Here is a 17,495-nt window from a genome sequence, read left to right on the forward strand (position 1 = left end):
ATGGCTTTAATTGTCCAAATACATTCATGCTTATTTTCTCTCTCTTTCTTTTGTCTAACGTGCTATTTTTTAAAATAGCAATTAGAGGGTGACCTGGAGACTCTCGCGATAGTAACTTACACGTCGCTGTCGGTTTCCATGGTGGCATTGTTGCTAACGGTTACGGTGCTTTCCTGTCTGAGAGGCCTGAAGTCAAACACACGCAGCATTCACTCCAACATGGCCGCCGCCACCCTCCTCTCACAACTCACTTACCTGATGGGCATTAACCAGACGGAACAACAGGTGAGTGACTGTGACTGCTTGCCTGCCTCCCTGACTGAGCTGATAGTTGTTTAGACAAGCTGTTATTTAAATTCGCAAGTTAGCGTTTCGGATATCTTGAATGGTTGGACATTACAGGCAAACACACACAGACACATTGAATCGTGTGTTGCTTTTAAACGAACAGCACCAGACAACGTGATATTTAGAAATGATGTCAACACCATCAGCACAGATAGCGCAGTCACTGTGCTGTGGCTGTGATGTGAGTTAAATGCTTGGGTCTTGAGCACACCCTCACATGCATGTAAAATGTGATTACACACACACACAGTTCCTTTGAGGGCCGTTCATTCACAGCAAATGCTTCTCACTGACAAGTTAATGAATTCAGTATTTGAGTATGTGAGAATGTGTGTGTGTCGTGGAAATTCTTCGTCACAACATCCAGAGTCTCTCTGTAAGGATAGCTCAGGAGTGTCTGTGGAAGAAACACGAACACAGAGTTTGTCACATCACCAAACTAGTTTATTTCACATCTTCTCAGTCCTTATATACATTGAGGGAGGACCATATGAGGAGAAACACACAGGCAGGATAACATTGTCTTACTTGCTTATGCAGTTTTACTTCCCTTTATGGGGAATTTGTATCTATTTTACACATGTCTCCTCATCCTCCATCTTAACTCTTGTCCATCTCGTCTGGTCCGTGGCCCCAGAGTGACCCAGGGTTTCCTCTTTCAGTCGCACGCCATGTTCTAGATCAGTGGTTCTCAAACTGTGGTACGCGTACCACTGGTGGTACGCAGAGCACCCCGCGGTGGTACGCCAGATGAGCTCGGAAAATAAAAGATGCTTTGAGTTTTTTTTTTTTTGTTTGTTTTTTTTTTACACAACACATTTTTTTAATTAAAACAGAATTATGACAAGTCCTGAAATTCAGAAACTAAAAGGGATGACTCGTATTATTTGCGGAGAAAATGTCGCTAAACAGCTCGATCTGGTGCATCTTTCAAACGACACAGTCACTCGCAGAATTGATGAAATGGCGAACAACGTCAGACAAACATTGACCGAGAGAATTAAAATGAGTAAATGCTTCTCACTGCAGTTAGATGAATCCATAGATGTCGCAGATTTAGCCAACTTGCTCGTTTCCGTGCGATATGAGTATGAGGGCATGTCGCACGAAGACTTTTTGTGCTGTAAACCCCTACCAACACGAAATACAGGAGAACTACATTATAACATATGTGTGTAATGAGCAGGGTTGCCAACTTTCACGCATTGAGCGTGAGACACACGCATTTGACCGTCTTCACACGCCACACATCCGATTTCTCACGCCGACAAAAAAAATCTAGTTTATTTACCTCTGATCCACATCTATGATTCAATGAGTTACTAGTTCGCTCTGGCACCAACCACCGCGATATAATACTTATCTTGTGTCCATTTTACATCCTCCCGGTAACAATTTACGTTCGCTAACCCCCCGTCAACAACTTAAACTCGCCAAACAGCTTTTTCTTTTTTTTTTTTTTTTTGGGGGGTGGTACGTGGAGGTTTTTCGTTTGACAGTTGGTGGTACTTTGTGTAAAAAGTTTGAGAACCACTGTTCTAGATGATATCTATATCTCACACCCTGCATCTTTACAATTTTCCAGTACATGTGTTAACATCAACTAAAAACATCATATTGGTCATACACATTCACTGAAATTATGGGCATTTCTTTAAAAGTATCAAAAAACACATATCAACATTGTTATCTTTTTTTATTCCTCTCTACCAGTTGGAATGTATCAATAAAGGTGGTGTGTGCATCGTTATTAGAAAAGTGTATCTTACCTTCATCTGTCCTGTCTTTCCAGGCTCAGGTCTGGGTTTGGTCAGTTGAACCCCTAGTGCTTCTGCCCGCAACATGAGGGCAATCTCTCACAAAGTGTTCGGGTTCTCCACAGTACCAACACGCATCTCCAGGCCCTGCAGGCCTTGGGGGCCACCGACGACTAGTAGTCACGGGCATCGGCACCCCTCTTCCTCTTCCCCTCCCCCGTCCTCATCCTCTTCCACACTGACCTCCCCACATCTTCGGTTCAACTCTGTCTTTCTTTGGTCTGCAGTTATTTTCTGCCTCCTTCGCCTTTTCCTTCTGGGTTTTCTCAGCGTGGAGGGCGTGTGTTAGGAGTTTCGCCATTGAAGCACTTTCCCAGCCAATGCACTGTTTCTTTACCGCCTTCTGTAAGGCTGGCACAAGTCCATTTAAGAAATTAATACATAGCAGTGTTTCCCACAGTGAGGGAACTTCCTCTTCCCTGGCCATATCCCCAGGGTTTTCTATTCCACAATGTCTCTCGTGGATTACCACTAGTCTGTCCAAGTATGCCTCCACGCTCTCGTTGTCATCCTGTCTGCATCTCGCCACCTTCTCGGGATCGGGGCGCAACGGGAAGGCGGTCTTAATGCGTCCTTCCAAGCGCTCGATGGCAGTACGATAGTCGATGTTTCTGTCGTCTGTCCAGTTGGGAGCCTCCATTCTCACGACCTCGTCTGGCCACTCTCCCGCCACTTTAATCCAGTCCAGTCCCATGTGAGACATTAACAGCCGTCTCAACTCGCCGGTATTTGGCCTGAATTCCTGGCATAGCTGGTGGACCTGTCTAGCGAATTTCGCTCCGCCCACTTCTCTAGGGTTATCCATCTGTTGCATTACCTCTTTGATGTCAGACATAGTCCATGGGCGGTGAACTTCCATGATCTCCTCATGGTCCGCTACCTCGACCTTCTTCATAACGCAATGGTGGTCGTGTCTTTTTGCTTCTGCCTTTTTCCTTCGTTCTGGAGAATTGGCACCACGGGCTTTGATACCTCGTCGTGGGAGTCCATGGCTTCCTCCATTTTCATCTGATCCTGCCTCTGGTTCTTCCTCGACCCCATAGTGCTCCGATAGTTCTTCTAGGATTCCAGTCACAGCTTCAAGAGTCTTCTTATCCGGGGGTTGGGTCGGCACTGTTGACTGGACTGATGCGTGTCCTGTCCCGCCCTGAGCAGCTCCCCGGTCTCGTTGCGTGAGGTGTGGCACAGGTTCTGGTTCATGACGCAGCACCTGAGCATAGGCTGGAGGTCTCGGCGGGGTGGCGTCCATGTCGGGATCAGCCTGCAACTCCAGACGCTGAGATGGTTGAGAAGGACCTACTTGTCTGTTTCTCTTACCTGCCTCTTCCTGCCACATTCCAACTGCCTTCCAATTTACAAAAAACTTACATTTACCTTTCCTGTCTACTTGCTTCTCTCTTTCTGTCAATTTCTCTCTTAGTTTCCTTATTTGTTCTGTGCTGAAGGAACCATTAGCTGGGAACCCAAAATCTGACACCCACTCTGGAAATTGCTCAACACTTTCTGGACCATAGTTTGTTATCATAAAATGGACATTAGGTGGTGTGTACTTTAGTGTGGCATCTTTAGGTTTCATCTTATCTGGTTTTGTAATTCTATTCCCCATTATACTGTTTTTACCGAGAGACCTTTAAATGTTAAATCCTGCATAGGCCTGTGTGTGTACAGCCCGACTACCTTACGCTCAGCGTTTGCCCTCCTCACGGACCGGTATGGCTTCCTAGGTGATTAATGACCCTCTCTGATCTGTTTATTCCCTTGACGCTTTTATGGTCGTCACCATAAACACTCCGTCCAGTCTCACAGCCACTGAGTTTGTTTGTAATACTAGTCCATCTTGTCCTAGTGTGAGATCCAGAAGACTGAGATCTTCACTCAGGAGGTCCGTTCTTGGTCTGCAAAATCGTCGTGGAAATTCTTCGTCACAACATCCAGAGTCTCTCTGTAAGGATAGCTCACGAGTGTCAGTGGAAGAAACACGAACACAGAGTTTGTCACATCACCAAACTAGTTTATTTCACATCTTGTCAGTCCTTATATACATTGAGGGAGGACCATATGAGGAGAAACACACAGGCAGGATAACATTGTCTTACTTGCTTATGCAGTTTTACTTCCCTTTATGGGGAATTTGTATCTATTTTACACATGTCTCCTCATCCTCCATCTTAACTCTTGTCCATCTCGTCTGGCCCCAGAGTGACCCAGGACTTCCTATTTCAGTCGCACGCCATGTTCTAGACCAGGGGTACTCAAATAGAAATGATGACGGGCCACATTTTATTTTTTCAATCACTGAAGGGGCCTGTGGGGGGTGGATGGCGAACGCATTTGGGCGTCTGCTACCTGTTTGTTGTTGCCATAAAGGCAATCCCCGGCATCGTTTTGAGATCGCGGTGTGCGATTTCAAAATAAGAGCGGATAGCGCGATTGAAAAAAAAGATTTCTAAAAAAAAAAACACTTTTCAAAACAGCTCGCGGGCCAGAAATAGATAGCCCGCATGGGCCGCATGTGGCCCACGGGCCGCTATTTGAGTATGGGGGTTCTACACTATATTAACAACTTTGCAATTTTCCAGTACATGTGTTAACATCTCTGTGTATGTGTCTGTGTGTGTTACTGTCTGTGTGTGTTACTGTCTGTGTGCATGTGTCTGTGTATTAAGGGTATTAAGGTTTCAGTGATATCTTCAGTATATCAGTTAGTTTTGTGCTAGTTTTTTGTGTCTGAATGAGGACTGTGTATAACTGTGTCAGAGGGGCTCACCATCTCTGCTAATACAGTATTGATTCTGTACAGCTGAGTTTAAAAACTAGCACACCTTTATCAATGTGTTTCATCAGTACTCTGATTGGCTGTTTAGCATTAAGGCCTGTGTTTTCATTGGCTTGTTTCCACAAACCTTTCTGAAATTTTCCTTTGAACATTAATATAGTATTATTGGTCCTCTTTGTCATTTACTATGTAAACACTCATAGCTCTTTCACTGTTAATACTTAAGTGTCTCATATATTCTGAGGGCAGGATTACGGTTTTCCCATTGGTGTGTGTATTCCCACCTTGCTCTGATTGGTGGTGCCTCCTCTCTCAGTTTTTGTGCACAGTGGTGGCCATCCTGCTGCATTATTTCTTCATGTCTGCGTTTGCCTGGCTGTTCGTGGAGGCGCTTCACATCTACCGCATGCAGACCGAAGCCAGAAACATCAACTACGGGGCCATGCGCTTCTACTACGCCATCGGCTGGGGAGTCCCTGCTATCGTCACAGGTCGACACACGCACGCGCAAACCAGCTGCCACACCACAGCTGAACTTTACCTTTTAATTACACCGTGTCCTCAGTCTGTCAGCGTTGAGGTGGTCACGGGCTTCACGATTGCTGAAAATCTAATTTTGTTGAATGATTTTGTTTGATTGTTTAAAATGTTACTTAGTGACTGAAAAACTGAGATGTGCTGTAGATTGTTGTTGTAGCTCAGTTCGTCTAAGCTGTATTAAAGTAACAGCATAATGTCATTAGGATTTTTTTTTATGATTGTTTAAAAAACAAACAAGAAGAATGTGTGTGTGTGTGTGAGAGAGAGAGAGAGAGAGAGAGAGAGAGAGAGAATGCGTGTGTGTGTGTGTGTATATGTGTGTGTTAATATTTCTACTATTTCGGTGGGGGTTGGGGATGTGTGTGTGTGTGTGTGTGTGTGTGTAGGCCTGGCGGTGGGCCTGGACCCAGAGGGTTACGGCAACCCAGACTTCTGCTGGATCTCCCTTTACGATAAACTCATCTGGAGCTTTGCGGGCCCCATTGCCATCGTTATTCTGGTATGAGAACCTACAGTGTCCGGTGCTCCTCCTCATCTCACTGGCTTTGACCGGCCTGTCCCACGCACACCCGGTGTGGCCCCCCCCACTAACAGAAAAGTGATGTGGCCCACCCACTAACATAACAGTGGTGTGGCCCACCCCACTAACATAAAAGTGGGGTTCTTAACGAAGCTGCATGCTACCACTTTTTAACCCCTTAACGACAAGCCATGCTCAACATGTCCTGTTACCCAATAACCTTTCCATTGTCTGTTCACACAAAATGTCACCTGGCTCTGACTGCTGTGGTGTAGACGGCAGCACGTTCTTGGTTGTAGCCTTGATGTGCAGGCGACTGTTATATGGAGAGATGGAGACACTAAAAGGGTATTTAGGAATGAAGGATTGGGTGAAGACTGAGATTTGCCTGTGGCCATAAGGGATAAGGGTGTTCGGGCCACTGTGGAACCGTTTTGGTCTGCATTTACTCAGCCTCCTGCATCACTGCAGAGACCCAGATAAAAAGCCCAGATTTGCAATGAAATGTGAAAAGCACTATTTTTGTACTCATTACTATACAACTGAAATTGACATAGAGTGATTCTTTCTCCCTGCCTGTCTGTCTCTGCCTTTGTCTTTGTCTCTCTGTGTCTGTCTGTCTTACTTTGTCCGGTGGTTAAACCACCTGTGTCTGTCTGTCTGTCTGTCTGTCTGTCTCTCTCTCTCTCTTCTGCAGATGAACAGTGGGATGTTCATGATGGTACTGCGTATGACATGTAATCCGTCTCAGAAAGAAACGAAGAAGCTGCCCGTAATGTGAGTACTAACACACACACACACACACACACACACACACACACACACACACACACACACACACACACACACACACACACACACACACACACACACACACACACACACACACACACACACACACACACAGGCTCTGCCCTGGTCTTCTGCATGCAGATGGGTGATGTCCACCAGAAGTGCCCACTGCCCACACTGCTAGTTCTCTGGTTTAGCGGATCCTTCCCACTGCTGCCTAATGACCTGTCCAAGCCCAGAAATCTCAATTATGAATCAATCTGTATATCTTCCAATTCCCATTCTCTTATAATCCTGTTCCCATGTCTCTGTTTCTCCTCTCACTCTCCCCCTATTTCTCCATTCCATTTCTCCCTTTTCCCTCTTTCCTTCTCTCTCTCTCTCCCTTTCTCTCTGTGTCTCCCTCCCTCTCTCTCTTTCTCTCTCTCTCTCTCTCTCTCTCTCTCTCTCTCTCTCTCCCTCTCTCTCTCTTTCTATCCCCCCCTCTCTCTCTCTTTCTATCCCCCCCTCTCTCTCTCTCCTTCTCTCTGTCTCTCCCTCTCTCTCTCTTTCTATCCCCCCTCTCTCTCTCTCTGTCTCTCCCTCTCTCTCTCTTTCTATCCCCCCCTCTCTCTCCCTCTCTCTCTCCCTTTCTCTCTGTCTGTCTCTCTCTCTCTTTCTACCCCCCCCCCTCTCTCTCCCTCTCTCTCTCTTTCTACCCCCCTCTCTCTCTCCCTCTCTCTCTCTCTTTCTATCCCCCCCCTCTCTCTCTCTCTCCCTCTCTCTCTCTTTCTATCCCCCTCTCTCTCTCTCTCTCTCTCAGTGCCACTATCCGCAGTGCCTTTCTCCTTCTGCTCTTGAGTGCTTCTGTCTGGTTCTTTGGGCTAATGGCCGTCAATAACAGCATCCTGGTCTTCTACTACCTCTTCATCATCCTCTGCTGTGTCCAGGTGTGTCTGACTCATATGAATGTAGGACTTCATTTAATAATGTGTGTGTGTCAGTAATTACTAAAGATGATTTGATTTGGATAGTTCTATTAGTGTTTGCATGTGCATTTGTGTGTGTGTTTTTGTTTGTGTGCGCGCACGAGAGAGTATGTGTGTATTATTCATGTCTGGTTGTTGTGGATCAGGGTTTTGCGGTTGTGTGTATGTGTGTTTGTGTGTGTGTGTGTGTGTGTGTGTGTGTGTGTGTGTGTGTGTGTGTGTGTGTGTGTGTGTGTATTAAACATGTCTGGTTGTTGTGGTTCAGGGTTTGGCGGTGGTGGTGCTGGTTATGGTTGGTTGTGTGTGTGTGTGTGTGTGTGTGTGTGTGTGTGTGTGTGTGTGTGTGTGTGTGTGTGTGTGTGTGTGTGTGTATTAAGCGTGTCTGGTTGTTGTGGTCAGGGTTTTGCAGTTGTGTTTGTGTGTGTGTGTATTAATCATGTGTGGTTGTGGTTCATGGTTTGGCGGTGGTGGTACTGGTGTGGGTGGTTGTGTGTGTGTGTGTGCGTGTGTGTATTAAGCATGGCTGGTAGTTGTGGTCAGGGATTTGTGGTTGTGTGTGTGTGTGTGTGTGTGTGTGTGTGTGTGTGTGTGTGGTAGTGGTTCAGGGTGTGGCGGTGGTCGTGCTAGTGTGTGTGTGTGTGTGTGTTAATCATGTGTGGTTGTGGTTCAGGGTGTGGCGGTGCTGTTGGTCTTCACGCTGTTGAATTCAGAGGTGCAGGAGGCCTGGAAAGTGGCCTGTGTAAGCAAGAAAAGTCCCAGTGAAGACCCGCCTAGACCAGCCCAGATTCCTGTAAGTACACGTACACACACACACACACACACACACACACACACACACACACACACACACACACACACACACACACACACACACACACACACACACACACACACACACACATGCTCTGGCTACACAGTGAGTCAGACTTTTCGGGTTTTGGGTTTGAAATATTATACTCTCACGATTCTTCCTACAATTCTGGCTTTGTAACACAGTCAGCAAGCATATCATATTTATATGATATATATATTTGTGTGTGTGTGTGTGTGTGTATGTGTGTGTCTCTGTGTGTGTGTGTCTGTCTGTGTCTGTCTGTGTGTGTGTGTGTGTGTGTGTGTGTGTGTGTGTGTGCGTGCGCGCGTGTGTGTGTGCACGTGTGTGTGTGCACATGTGTAGGGCCAGAACCCATACAACAGTGCCTCCCTACTAGAACAGAGTGGATTACACCGCATCACACTGGGAACGTCCACCATATCATCAGTCAGCAGTGCTCGGTGAGAACACACACACACACACACACACACACACACACACACACACACACTGCTCTTGGAAATCGAGGACTTCATATAATTTTTCAAAGCAAGTTATTATACTAACATCCACATGTCGTCTTTCTGTTGTCTCTTGTTGCTTTACCCTTTAATTATCGAGTAGGGAAAATCTCCTCGCCCACCAGACTACTGAGCACGTTCTGGGTCACACAGGGGCCACGGACCTGGACGTTGCTATGTTCCACCGCAACGGAGGTACGTTCACACACAGCGGCCTGCGGGGCTGTACACACACCAACGTACGCACACAGCCCGCTTATGTTTCCTGTTCACGTTAGGCTGGAGTTTCGAGGTTCTCCAGCTCTCCTCTCTGAGTTAACACACCTCCCTCTCACCGCAGGTGAAGACTCGGACTCAGACTCTGATCTCTCTCTGGAGGAGGAGAGGAGTCTGTCCATTCCTTCCTCTGAGAGCGAGGACAACGTACGTCTCCGTGGACGCATCCAGCGACGCTTCAAACGCACCAATCACAGTGAGCGATTGCTCACAGAGCCCACCCACAATGGCACCAAAGGTAGACCCAGCATCTGTTAAAACTGGTATATTAAGTGCACAAATGTATCCTGTCAAAAATTTCCCCTACGAAAGCAAGCTAGCAGAAATTTGTCCCTTCAAAAACCATTTCTGTTTGACTGCTTTCTACGACAAAGACAAGGATAATAACTGGAATACAAATATGACAACGCTTGAAGGGTTATGTTGTACAGAAAGAGCTGGGCCGAGCCCAGGAATGAAGCTGCTAGCTTGTTCCCAGTTTTGCCCCTGCCAATCGCATGGTGTGTTGTTTGCATGTCAGATCTGGATGGGAATGACCTGCTCTCCTATTGGCCCGCGTTGGAGGAGTGTGAGGTGCACTCTTTGCAAAAATGGGGTTCAGAGCGCCGCCTAGGGGCTGACTACAGCAAAGACACAGCCAATAACAATCAGACAGACGCTGCACTGACCAGCGGGGATGAGAACGGGCTGACACACACGCACAGACACCGCAAGGGTGAGACACACACACGCACACACACACACACACACACACACACACACACACACACACACACGCATACAGTCGTAGGGGCTAAACTGGACCTGGGGTTACCAGAAACCAGCAGAGTTCAAAGTAGAATATTTTAAACCAAGAGAGGTAAATTACACACTTAGAATATTTCTGTGAAATATGTGGCAGCCTTTTGAGTACAGCTCTGCTGGGCTGGAAATGTACAATTTGGCCTCATTTTCTAAAATTCAGTTTGAAAGGTTGTGCACAGGGATCAACAACGTGTGCTTTACTCTTCCCCGTTGCTTTGCTGCAGGTATATTGAAGAACCGCCTGGGCTGCCCGCCAGCTCTCCAGGGTTTGTCGGCAGTGGGGCGCACGCCCAGTGAGCTCTCCTGGTACCGCACCTCCACGCTGGGCCACCGGGGGGTGCCGGCGGCCTCCTACGGCCGCATGTACTCCGGCACGGGCTCGCTGTCCCAGCCCGCCTCCCGCCATTCCTCCCGGGAGCACCTGGACTCGTTGGCGCGACGACAGCGTTCCCGCGACAACCTTGACCTGCTGCCGCGACGCCGGGAGTTTGCCGCCGAGCCCCTGGGCGGGTCCAGGGAAAGGCTAGGCTCCGCCCACAGCATCCACGCCTCCAGGGAGAATCTCGCGGCCGGGGCGGGCATGGCCGGGTTGATGGGGGCGGAGGGCTCGTTAGGGTCGAGGGTGCAGCTGGGATCGCTGACGAGGCGGCAGGCGTCACGAGAACACCTCGGGGGGGCGCTGATGAGCAGTCGATCTCGGGAGCAGCTGGAGTCTAACGGAGGGTCACGGGCGGCACAGCCCTGCCGAGAGTGGCTCAGAACTCTGCCCCCGCGACAGCTGTCGCACCCCGAACCACACCCCACATCCTCCCCTCCCCCGCCCATCACGGAAGAGCCTCAAGAAGCTGCTCTTCCGCACCGGGGCTGCCTAGACTCCGCCCCTCCATGTAGGTACACAACACCTGCAACAGCCCCTGGAGCTCCGCCCAGTCGCCCACCCTCTAGTGAACATCTGGACATTCTTTCCTCTATCCTAGCCTCCTTCAGCTCCTCTGTGCTAACCCCGCCCCCAAACCCTGCCGGCCCCTCCCCATCTCCGCCTCCTCACTCTGTAGCCTCTCAGAGCATCTCTGAAGTGTCACCAGACTCTGAGTAAGCTTTTGTCGCGTGTTTCGTATTTCATCAATTTGTCCATTTGAAGTGGTCTAGGTCTGTTATTCATGACACTATCAGGGTTTTGTATTTCACTAGCTGTACAGTAGCAGCTGTCCTACGAGAACAGAAATGTCATACGTTCACTAAGAGTGGATGAGGGCCATACTTCTTAATACTTAATACTATTTTCCTTTTCTCCAAGTGTATCTAGGTATATATTTGTCTTTTACTTTTTGAATTTTCCCTTTGTTCTCTCTCCTTCTCTTTTTAACTCTGTCTTTCTTTGTTTGCCTCTCCCACCTCCCTCTCTTTTAGAGTGCATAGAAGTGATGGACAGTCCTGATGACGGTCCTCCCCTCATTCCCATGATGCATTTTTACTTGGCACCAAGGAGCAGAAGAAAACAGAGAGGAGAGTGGAGGATTTAAGTTGCATTCTGGGATAGTGGAGTACCCAAAGGTCTGACTGTGAGAGAATCCCCAATGGGATTTGCAGTTGAAATGTACAACAGCCTCTCAGGATAGTATAGTTTAAAAAATGAGGTTATTTCCACCGTTAATGTCCAATTCAAGTTGCAGCGCTGAGTTGCTGAAGAGGTGATATGACAGGGGCTGGTCAGAATAAGAAAAAAACAAAGCTTGTATATAATCTTTTTATACATTTTGTATTTTTTTCATTGCAAATGAGAAAAAAAAACTCAAGCGATGTTTTTAAAGATCGTGTCTGGCATATTGGTTGTTGAGCGATTGGATATGCGTTTCAGTTGAGAGGAATCCGGTGCTGTTGCCAAACCCATCCCAAACCCTCTCGCAATGCATCCTGATGATCCTGATGCCGTTCATCCAAAAAGTTTCTTTGTTGCATAAAACCACCTCACTAACAGACTGATGAAGCAGATTTGACAGTATTGGGATCAGAGGGTTGGACTGGTTAAAGGAGAGTGTCAGCCTTCCTGGTGTGTGATAGGTGGAAGTCCAGCAGTAGTGATTGTACATGTAAAGTATTTTGAGCTAAGAGATGTGATTTGACCAACATGATTGTCAATCAAGGGATTTTTTTGAGACCGCTAGTTTGATTGGGAAATTAAGGCCACAGGCCACACCCACCTCAGTACACGAGTGTTGCAAAGCACATGCTTATTCATTCGCATATTCCTACACTGTTGTTCTTTTGATGCAGCCATTTTGGGAAATCAACTGAAAACAATCTCGACAAAAATTGCTCAATTGAATCCAGATGAAACGAGTATTAATCCGAGTTAATTCTAAGCATTCACTTCGTCCCTTGAGTTTATCTGGCTTTCTAGAATCCACCAAGAATTGCCTTAGTGGAGTTATTATTCATGTGTGTTGGGAGTTTGTGCAGAGGTCACTAGAATGTGTATATTTTAAATCTTTTGGTATCTTGAATCTGCTGATTGAGAAAAGCTTTTGATGTTACTTATCATAGTTCGATCTCTAAAGACCAGTGGATCATCACAATTCCTTCTGAGCAAAGTTCTTATGACAGAGAAAATATATATCAATGTCAATCAGGCAGTCAAGCGACATAGGGCTTAACAGGACACAAGGGAAATTTTTGTGTATGACAGGAGAGCTGTAAGTCTCATATAGCTACAGTATACTGCTCATTTAAAAGAAAAAGACAAAAAAAAATTCGTTTTATCTCCTGCGTTTTGCTCTATGGTTTTGCCAAATAAGAGAATCACTCTTTCCTTTATACCTCATACTTGTCAAAAAGTGCTCCAATCCTTTTTTACTATTTGCATCTTTTATATTTTATTTATTACAATGTACCTTTATCTTGTACAGACATAAGATTCATTTATTTTATTTAATAATATTTATTAAGGTTAATTTATCCGTTAGCCACATCCCAGAGTGTTTTTATAATTGTGTGTATGAGTATGTGTGTGTGTGTGTGTGAGAGAGAGAGAGAGCAAGAGACTGAATTTTCTTGATCACAAGAGAGTGGAATTTACTTTGTTAACATGTATAATGTGTAACATTTTGGTACATGTATTGTTTGATATGAGCTCCTCTTCTGCCATTAACAATGCATTCTGGGTAAGGCAAATTCTGTCATCTAGGAGAGAAACAAGAAAATATGAGTGCAGAAAAAAAACAGAGAAAGGGAGGGGCTGAAGACGAATCATTGGTTACTGTGTTTATTATGGGATGTCTGATATCCCATTTACATTGAAAGGTGTCTGGAGTAAGCTGCCCATAATTGGTTACCACAAAAACGTACAAGAGAAATGTTGGACATTAAAAAAAGAATTATTGCTAACAGGTTTGAGTCTTTTGTATTTTTCGTTACCTGAAAGGTGTTTCAAAGCGATGGCAAGTTTGCTATTGTGTTTGTGGCTCGGGCCTCCTGAAATATTCTTTTAACTGTTTTAACTATCTCTTTTGAATTTTTAGAACCATTGTTAGTTTGAGGTCAAAAATATTCTCCATCCTACTTTTTTTCCAGCAGATATTTCAGTTTGCAGCAGGTCCCCGTCCAGCCAAACACACCCTGAGAATGAGTAACTGTACTGACTTACAGTCTACATGTCCTATTACAAAGATCTACAACCGATTCCACTCCTTTCATCTTTTTGTTTTCTTAATAACAACTGGATGAGAGCAAAACTAACACAATTCCATCTACTAATATAATATGGAATCATTTGCAATATCAGCATTATATCAGACATCAGCCCTTAAAACCGCATATCGATCAACTACAACTAAAAACAAAATTAAGAAACCTGAGAAAACCTCAGTAGATATTTAAGGTAGCCATATTTTGTGTTGAAGCTAAAACTACCTCAAACGGAAGATCTAACGACAGAGGAGTGTTCAGAGCATTTAGATAAAAGACGAAACATCTTAACTGACACGATCCACATAACTGACGTAAAATGACATACTCCCAAAAAACACGCTGGATTTGGAACACACGGGTACACAAAAATAAAATCATCTGTTTTGGTAGGAAAATAAAAAAAAAAAGCATTGATAGATCTTAAAAAACACACAAACGACTCTACAAAAGAAACTTGGGGGTGTGGGTGGTGGTGGTAAACAGCGGAGGTCACGTCTGCTCCGGGCCCTCCTCGCTTTCCTCGCTGCTGGAAGGCGGCACCTCGGCCCCCAGCCTGCGGAGCTTGGCCTGGTAGTAGCGCTTCTTGGCCCGCGCCGCTCTCTCCTTCTGCCTGGCTGCCCTTCGCTTCTCCTCCCACACGCACTGCTGCAGGAGCAGCAAGCTCATGGTCTGCTGGTGCTCCAGCTCCAGAACCTCCTGCCTCCGCGCCTCCCAGCTCACCTCCGGCCCACGCACGTCCAGGAGGGGCAGCGAGTTCTCCGTCGACGCTGTGGGGGGGAGGTGAGGCGCCGCTGAGACTCGGCACGGGGGGTCAAAGAGCATGCCCCTCGACCCCAGCCCTAAGCCCAATTGGGATTGGCTGGGGTAGAAGACGGAAGGGCGGTGGGTGGAGGCCCGTGATGTGGCGGAATGGAACTGCGGGGGAGGGGAGGAAGAGGCGGGGCCAAGCGGAGTTCCAGAGTTCTGTGGAGGCTCGGGCGGCGAGGCCAAGCCTATGTCAATAGCTACAAGTTCTTTACTGTCAACTTCCTAGAACAAAAGAAGCAAATTTGTTTAGTACAACTAAACTAACCACCACACACTATGTACACACAGATCTGATCATTTCAAATAAATATATTATACTGAGAAATCATAAACCATTACATCAATTTGGTCAGTGTCCTCCTGTTCGTTCCCATTGGTACCACCAGCCACTGAAACAGAGAGAAAAATGCATGCAGTTTTCTTCCATTGCTCAAGATATGTTCAATGGAATTACACCTGTTGTTTACAGTAGTAGTGGTCATGAGCTATCTACCTGCCCCAGGTGAGCTATTTGTGACGGAGGCATAGCTGCCATCTCCATCCATGTCTTCCATGTTGGAGATCAGGTTTGGCACCAGAGCCATTACCTCTCGCTGCACCTGCAGGCAGAAAGCAAATTCTTAGGGAATACTAATGGAACGGATACAATTAAACTTTATTGACCAACAAATGCACAGCTCTTAACACTGCAGAATTCCTTAGACTTTTCAGAATTCATCCAGAGTCAACAACGACAAATGACAAAGGCAGTGGACTGCTTAGTTTCAGGTGAACCTGTTCTTTCTTGATGCTGGTTTAGTATTATGAGAGTTGTGAAGACCAGCTGCAGTGTACTGGAACTGCTATTTAAGTCATGAAAGCGTGAGTCTGACCCGAGTGAGGGCGTCAGTCTGACCCGAGTGTGGGCGTCAGTCTGACCCGAGTGTGGGCGTCAGTCTGACCCGAGTGTGGGCCGTCAGTCTGACCCGAGTGAGGGCCGTCAGTCTGACCCGAGTGAGGGCGTGAGTCTGACCTGAGTGAGGGCCGTCACCGGCACGCCAGCCGCCTGCTGCTCCTGCCGTCTCTGCAGCGCCACGCGGCATTCCACCTTCAATCGTTTCCATAGCGTCTTCAGGGAGCCCACACTGCTGGGCGGGCCGATTGGGGAAGGCTTCGTTGAAGGCCTGTGCCAGCTCGGCCCACACGGCGTTGCGGTACACGGTGGTGTTGGTGTCCTTGCGGAAGTCCTGCACGGCGTCCACAACGCTGTGAATCTTCTGAAGCAGGTAGAGCTTCTGCTCCAGGGTGAAGTTCGGCATGCGGTACGTCATGGTGGTCAGCATCTTCGTTTGTGGCACGGTGTGCGTGTTGGAGAAGTTGGTTGGGAGGCGTGAAGAAGTGTGTGTGTGTGTGTGTGAAAGTCGGGAAGGGTCACGTGGACAGATAAGGCAGATCTGTGGTCAACTCATTCATGGAGCTGTAACTGTAAAAGTACGTTACTTTAACTCTAACAGTGCTACTTACTATCCATTTTTAACACTAAATTTGTTCTGGATTAGAGTTGCTGTTACATACTGGATTTTTAGTGTGTATGCACATGCGTGCATGTGTTGTCGTCAAGTATTCATTACAGGGCTGTGGTCGGTTTGGTCCATTTAATGCTTACAGCATGAGCCACAGTTGGTCATGTGTCCATAAAAAACTAAACACCGCGCAAAGGATAAGAAAAGAATTGTGATGCCGCTGGATCAAAAATGGCGACACCCCTGCCATGAACCTGCGATACGTGGGCGCATCTGAAAGAAACAAACAAAACACATTAGGTCTCGTCTGGGGGAAACGTACTGGTACTGGTCCTGGCATTTGGCACTGGTTTCACAATGTTCATAAATGTTTTGGGGGGGGGGGGGGGGAGGGAGGGAGAATAAAACAGACGGTTTTGTCATTATTTTGTCGATAAATCTGCCTTCAAATTTCTCTCAAAAATGTTCAAAGTGCACTAGAAAGGAACCAGTACAGAGTGAACGCAGCTAGATGTCACCAAAGCCGCCCAGGCCCGCACACTGCGGGGTTTACGTGGCTAACGTTGCACATTTGGTTAAGCGCACATCATGTAAAAAAGAGTAACAAAAACCGAGTAAACCAGCATAGAAGCTTTAATTATGTTACGACCAGCACGATATCTAATCGAGTGCCGTTTTCAACACAGATCCGAGTGGTGATTTGATGCCAATCAGTCTTGGTCTAAGCTTAATCCGTGTGTGTGTGTGGTCCGTGTCCGGAGCTCATTCTGGTGTTATATTAATCTATCTGACCCGCACAACTCCACGATTCTGACTTTATCCTCTTCTTCCACTTCTTTCAATCTTCTGCACGGTGCAAACCGCGCCAATTCACTTCTTCTCTATTTAAAACGTCCATCAGCTAAGACGTTAGCTGCTGGCCTGCCTAGCCGAAGAGCTAAACCCTTGCACGGTACTAATCGGGTCGGGACTAGGATTAAGACTAATATGCGTCCAAGCAACCCCGCGCGCCTCGACGCTCCTGCATTCCGCTCGCCAGCGAAACGATCCACTCACCTGCGACGCCGACTTATTTTACTCCGCAAAAAAATATATACACTTTGTTCGTCCCCCACCCCTTTATGTTTGAGTGGTCCGTGCGAAATTTAAACAACAGAGGGACTCGTGCGCAGTTTACGCTGTTTGCGTAAAGGGCCAGGGGGGCAACTCCAGATGCGCAGGGAGCGCGTATTGAATCCGCAGATCTACACACCATGTGTACGTCGCACTGCCGCGCGTGTAACCAGTCACGGGTGTTTGGAGATCGACTCCTCCGCTCCGTAC

General features: G+C 46.9%; 2 protein-coding genes across 4 annotated transcripts in view; one reads left to right on the forward strand and one right to left on the reverse strand.

Moving 5' to 3' along the window:
* celsr3 (cadherin, EGF LAG seven-pass G-type receptor 3) overlaps positions 1-13,706 on the forward strand; it is a 52,971-nt gene extending 39,265 nt beyond the window's left edge. The window contains 13 exon segments of the mRNA XM_077003938.1: positions 79-285; positions 5,258-5,432; positions 5,868-5,980; positions 6,699-6,778; positions 7,596-7,722; positions 8,432-8,551; positions 8,939-9,036; positions 9,200-9,291; positions 9,437-9,610; positions 9,893-10,087; positions 10,401-11,063; positions 11,154-11,268; positions 11,587-13,706. Of these exon segments, the coding sequence (XP_076860053.1) occupies positions 79-285; positions 5,258-5,432; positions 5,868-5,980; positions 6,699-6,778; positions 7,596-7,722; positions 8,432-8,551; positions 8,939-9,036; positions 9,200-9,291; positions 9,437-9,610; positions 9,893-10,087; positions 10,401-11,063; positions 11,154-11,268; positions 11,587-11,614 (2,187 nt within the window). The 3' untranslated portion in view covers positions 11,615-13,706.
* fsbp (fibrinogen silencer binding protein) lies at positions 13,238-17,363 on the reverse strand. 3 transcript variants are annotated; one of them, XM_077003949.1, is made up of 6 exons: positions 17,229-17,363; positions 16,225-16,445; positions 15,683-16,132; positions 15,164-15,269; positions 15,010-15,059; positions 13,238-14,892 (listed from the first exon to the last, which is right to left on the reverse strand). In XM_077003949.1, the coding sequence occupies exons 4-6, from the start codon at positions 15,252-15,254 to the stop codon at positions 14,353-14,355; spliced, it is 681 nt and encodes a 226-aa protein (XP_076860064.1). In that variant the 5' UTR covers positions 15,255-15,269; positions 15,683-16,132; positions 16,225-16,445; positions 17,229-17,363; the 3' UTR covers positions 13,238-14,352. The 3 variants fall into 3 exon arrangements, with proteins under 3 accessions (XP_076860064.1, XP_076860062.1, XP_076860063.1); XM_077003947.1 differs by having other exon boundaries at positions 15,683-16,445; XM_077003948.1 differs by lacking the exon at positions 17,229-17,363 and adding an exon at positions 16,965-17,209 and having other exon boundaries at positions 15,683-16,445.
* Between the last annotated feature and the right edge of the window lie 132 nt (positions 17,364-17,495).

The sequence above is a fragment of the Brachyhypopomus gauderio genome, chromosome 4 (genome assembly GCF_052324685.1).
Source record: "Brachyhypopomus gauderio isolate BG-103 chromosome 4, BGAUD_0.2, whole genome shotgun sequence".
Taxonomy (NCBI): Eukaryota; Metazoa; Chordata; class Actinopteri; order Gymnotiformes; family Hypopomidae; genus Brachyhypopomus; species Brachyhypopomus gauderio.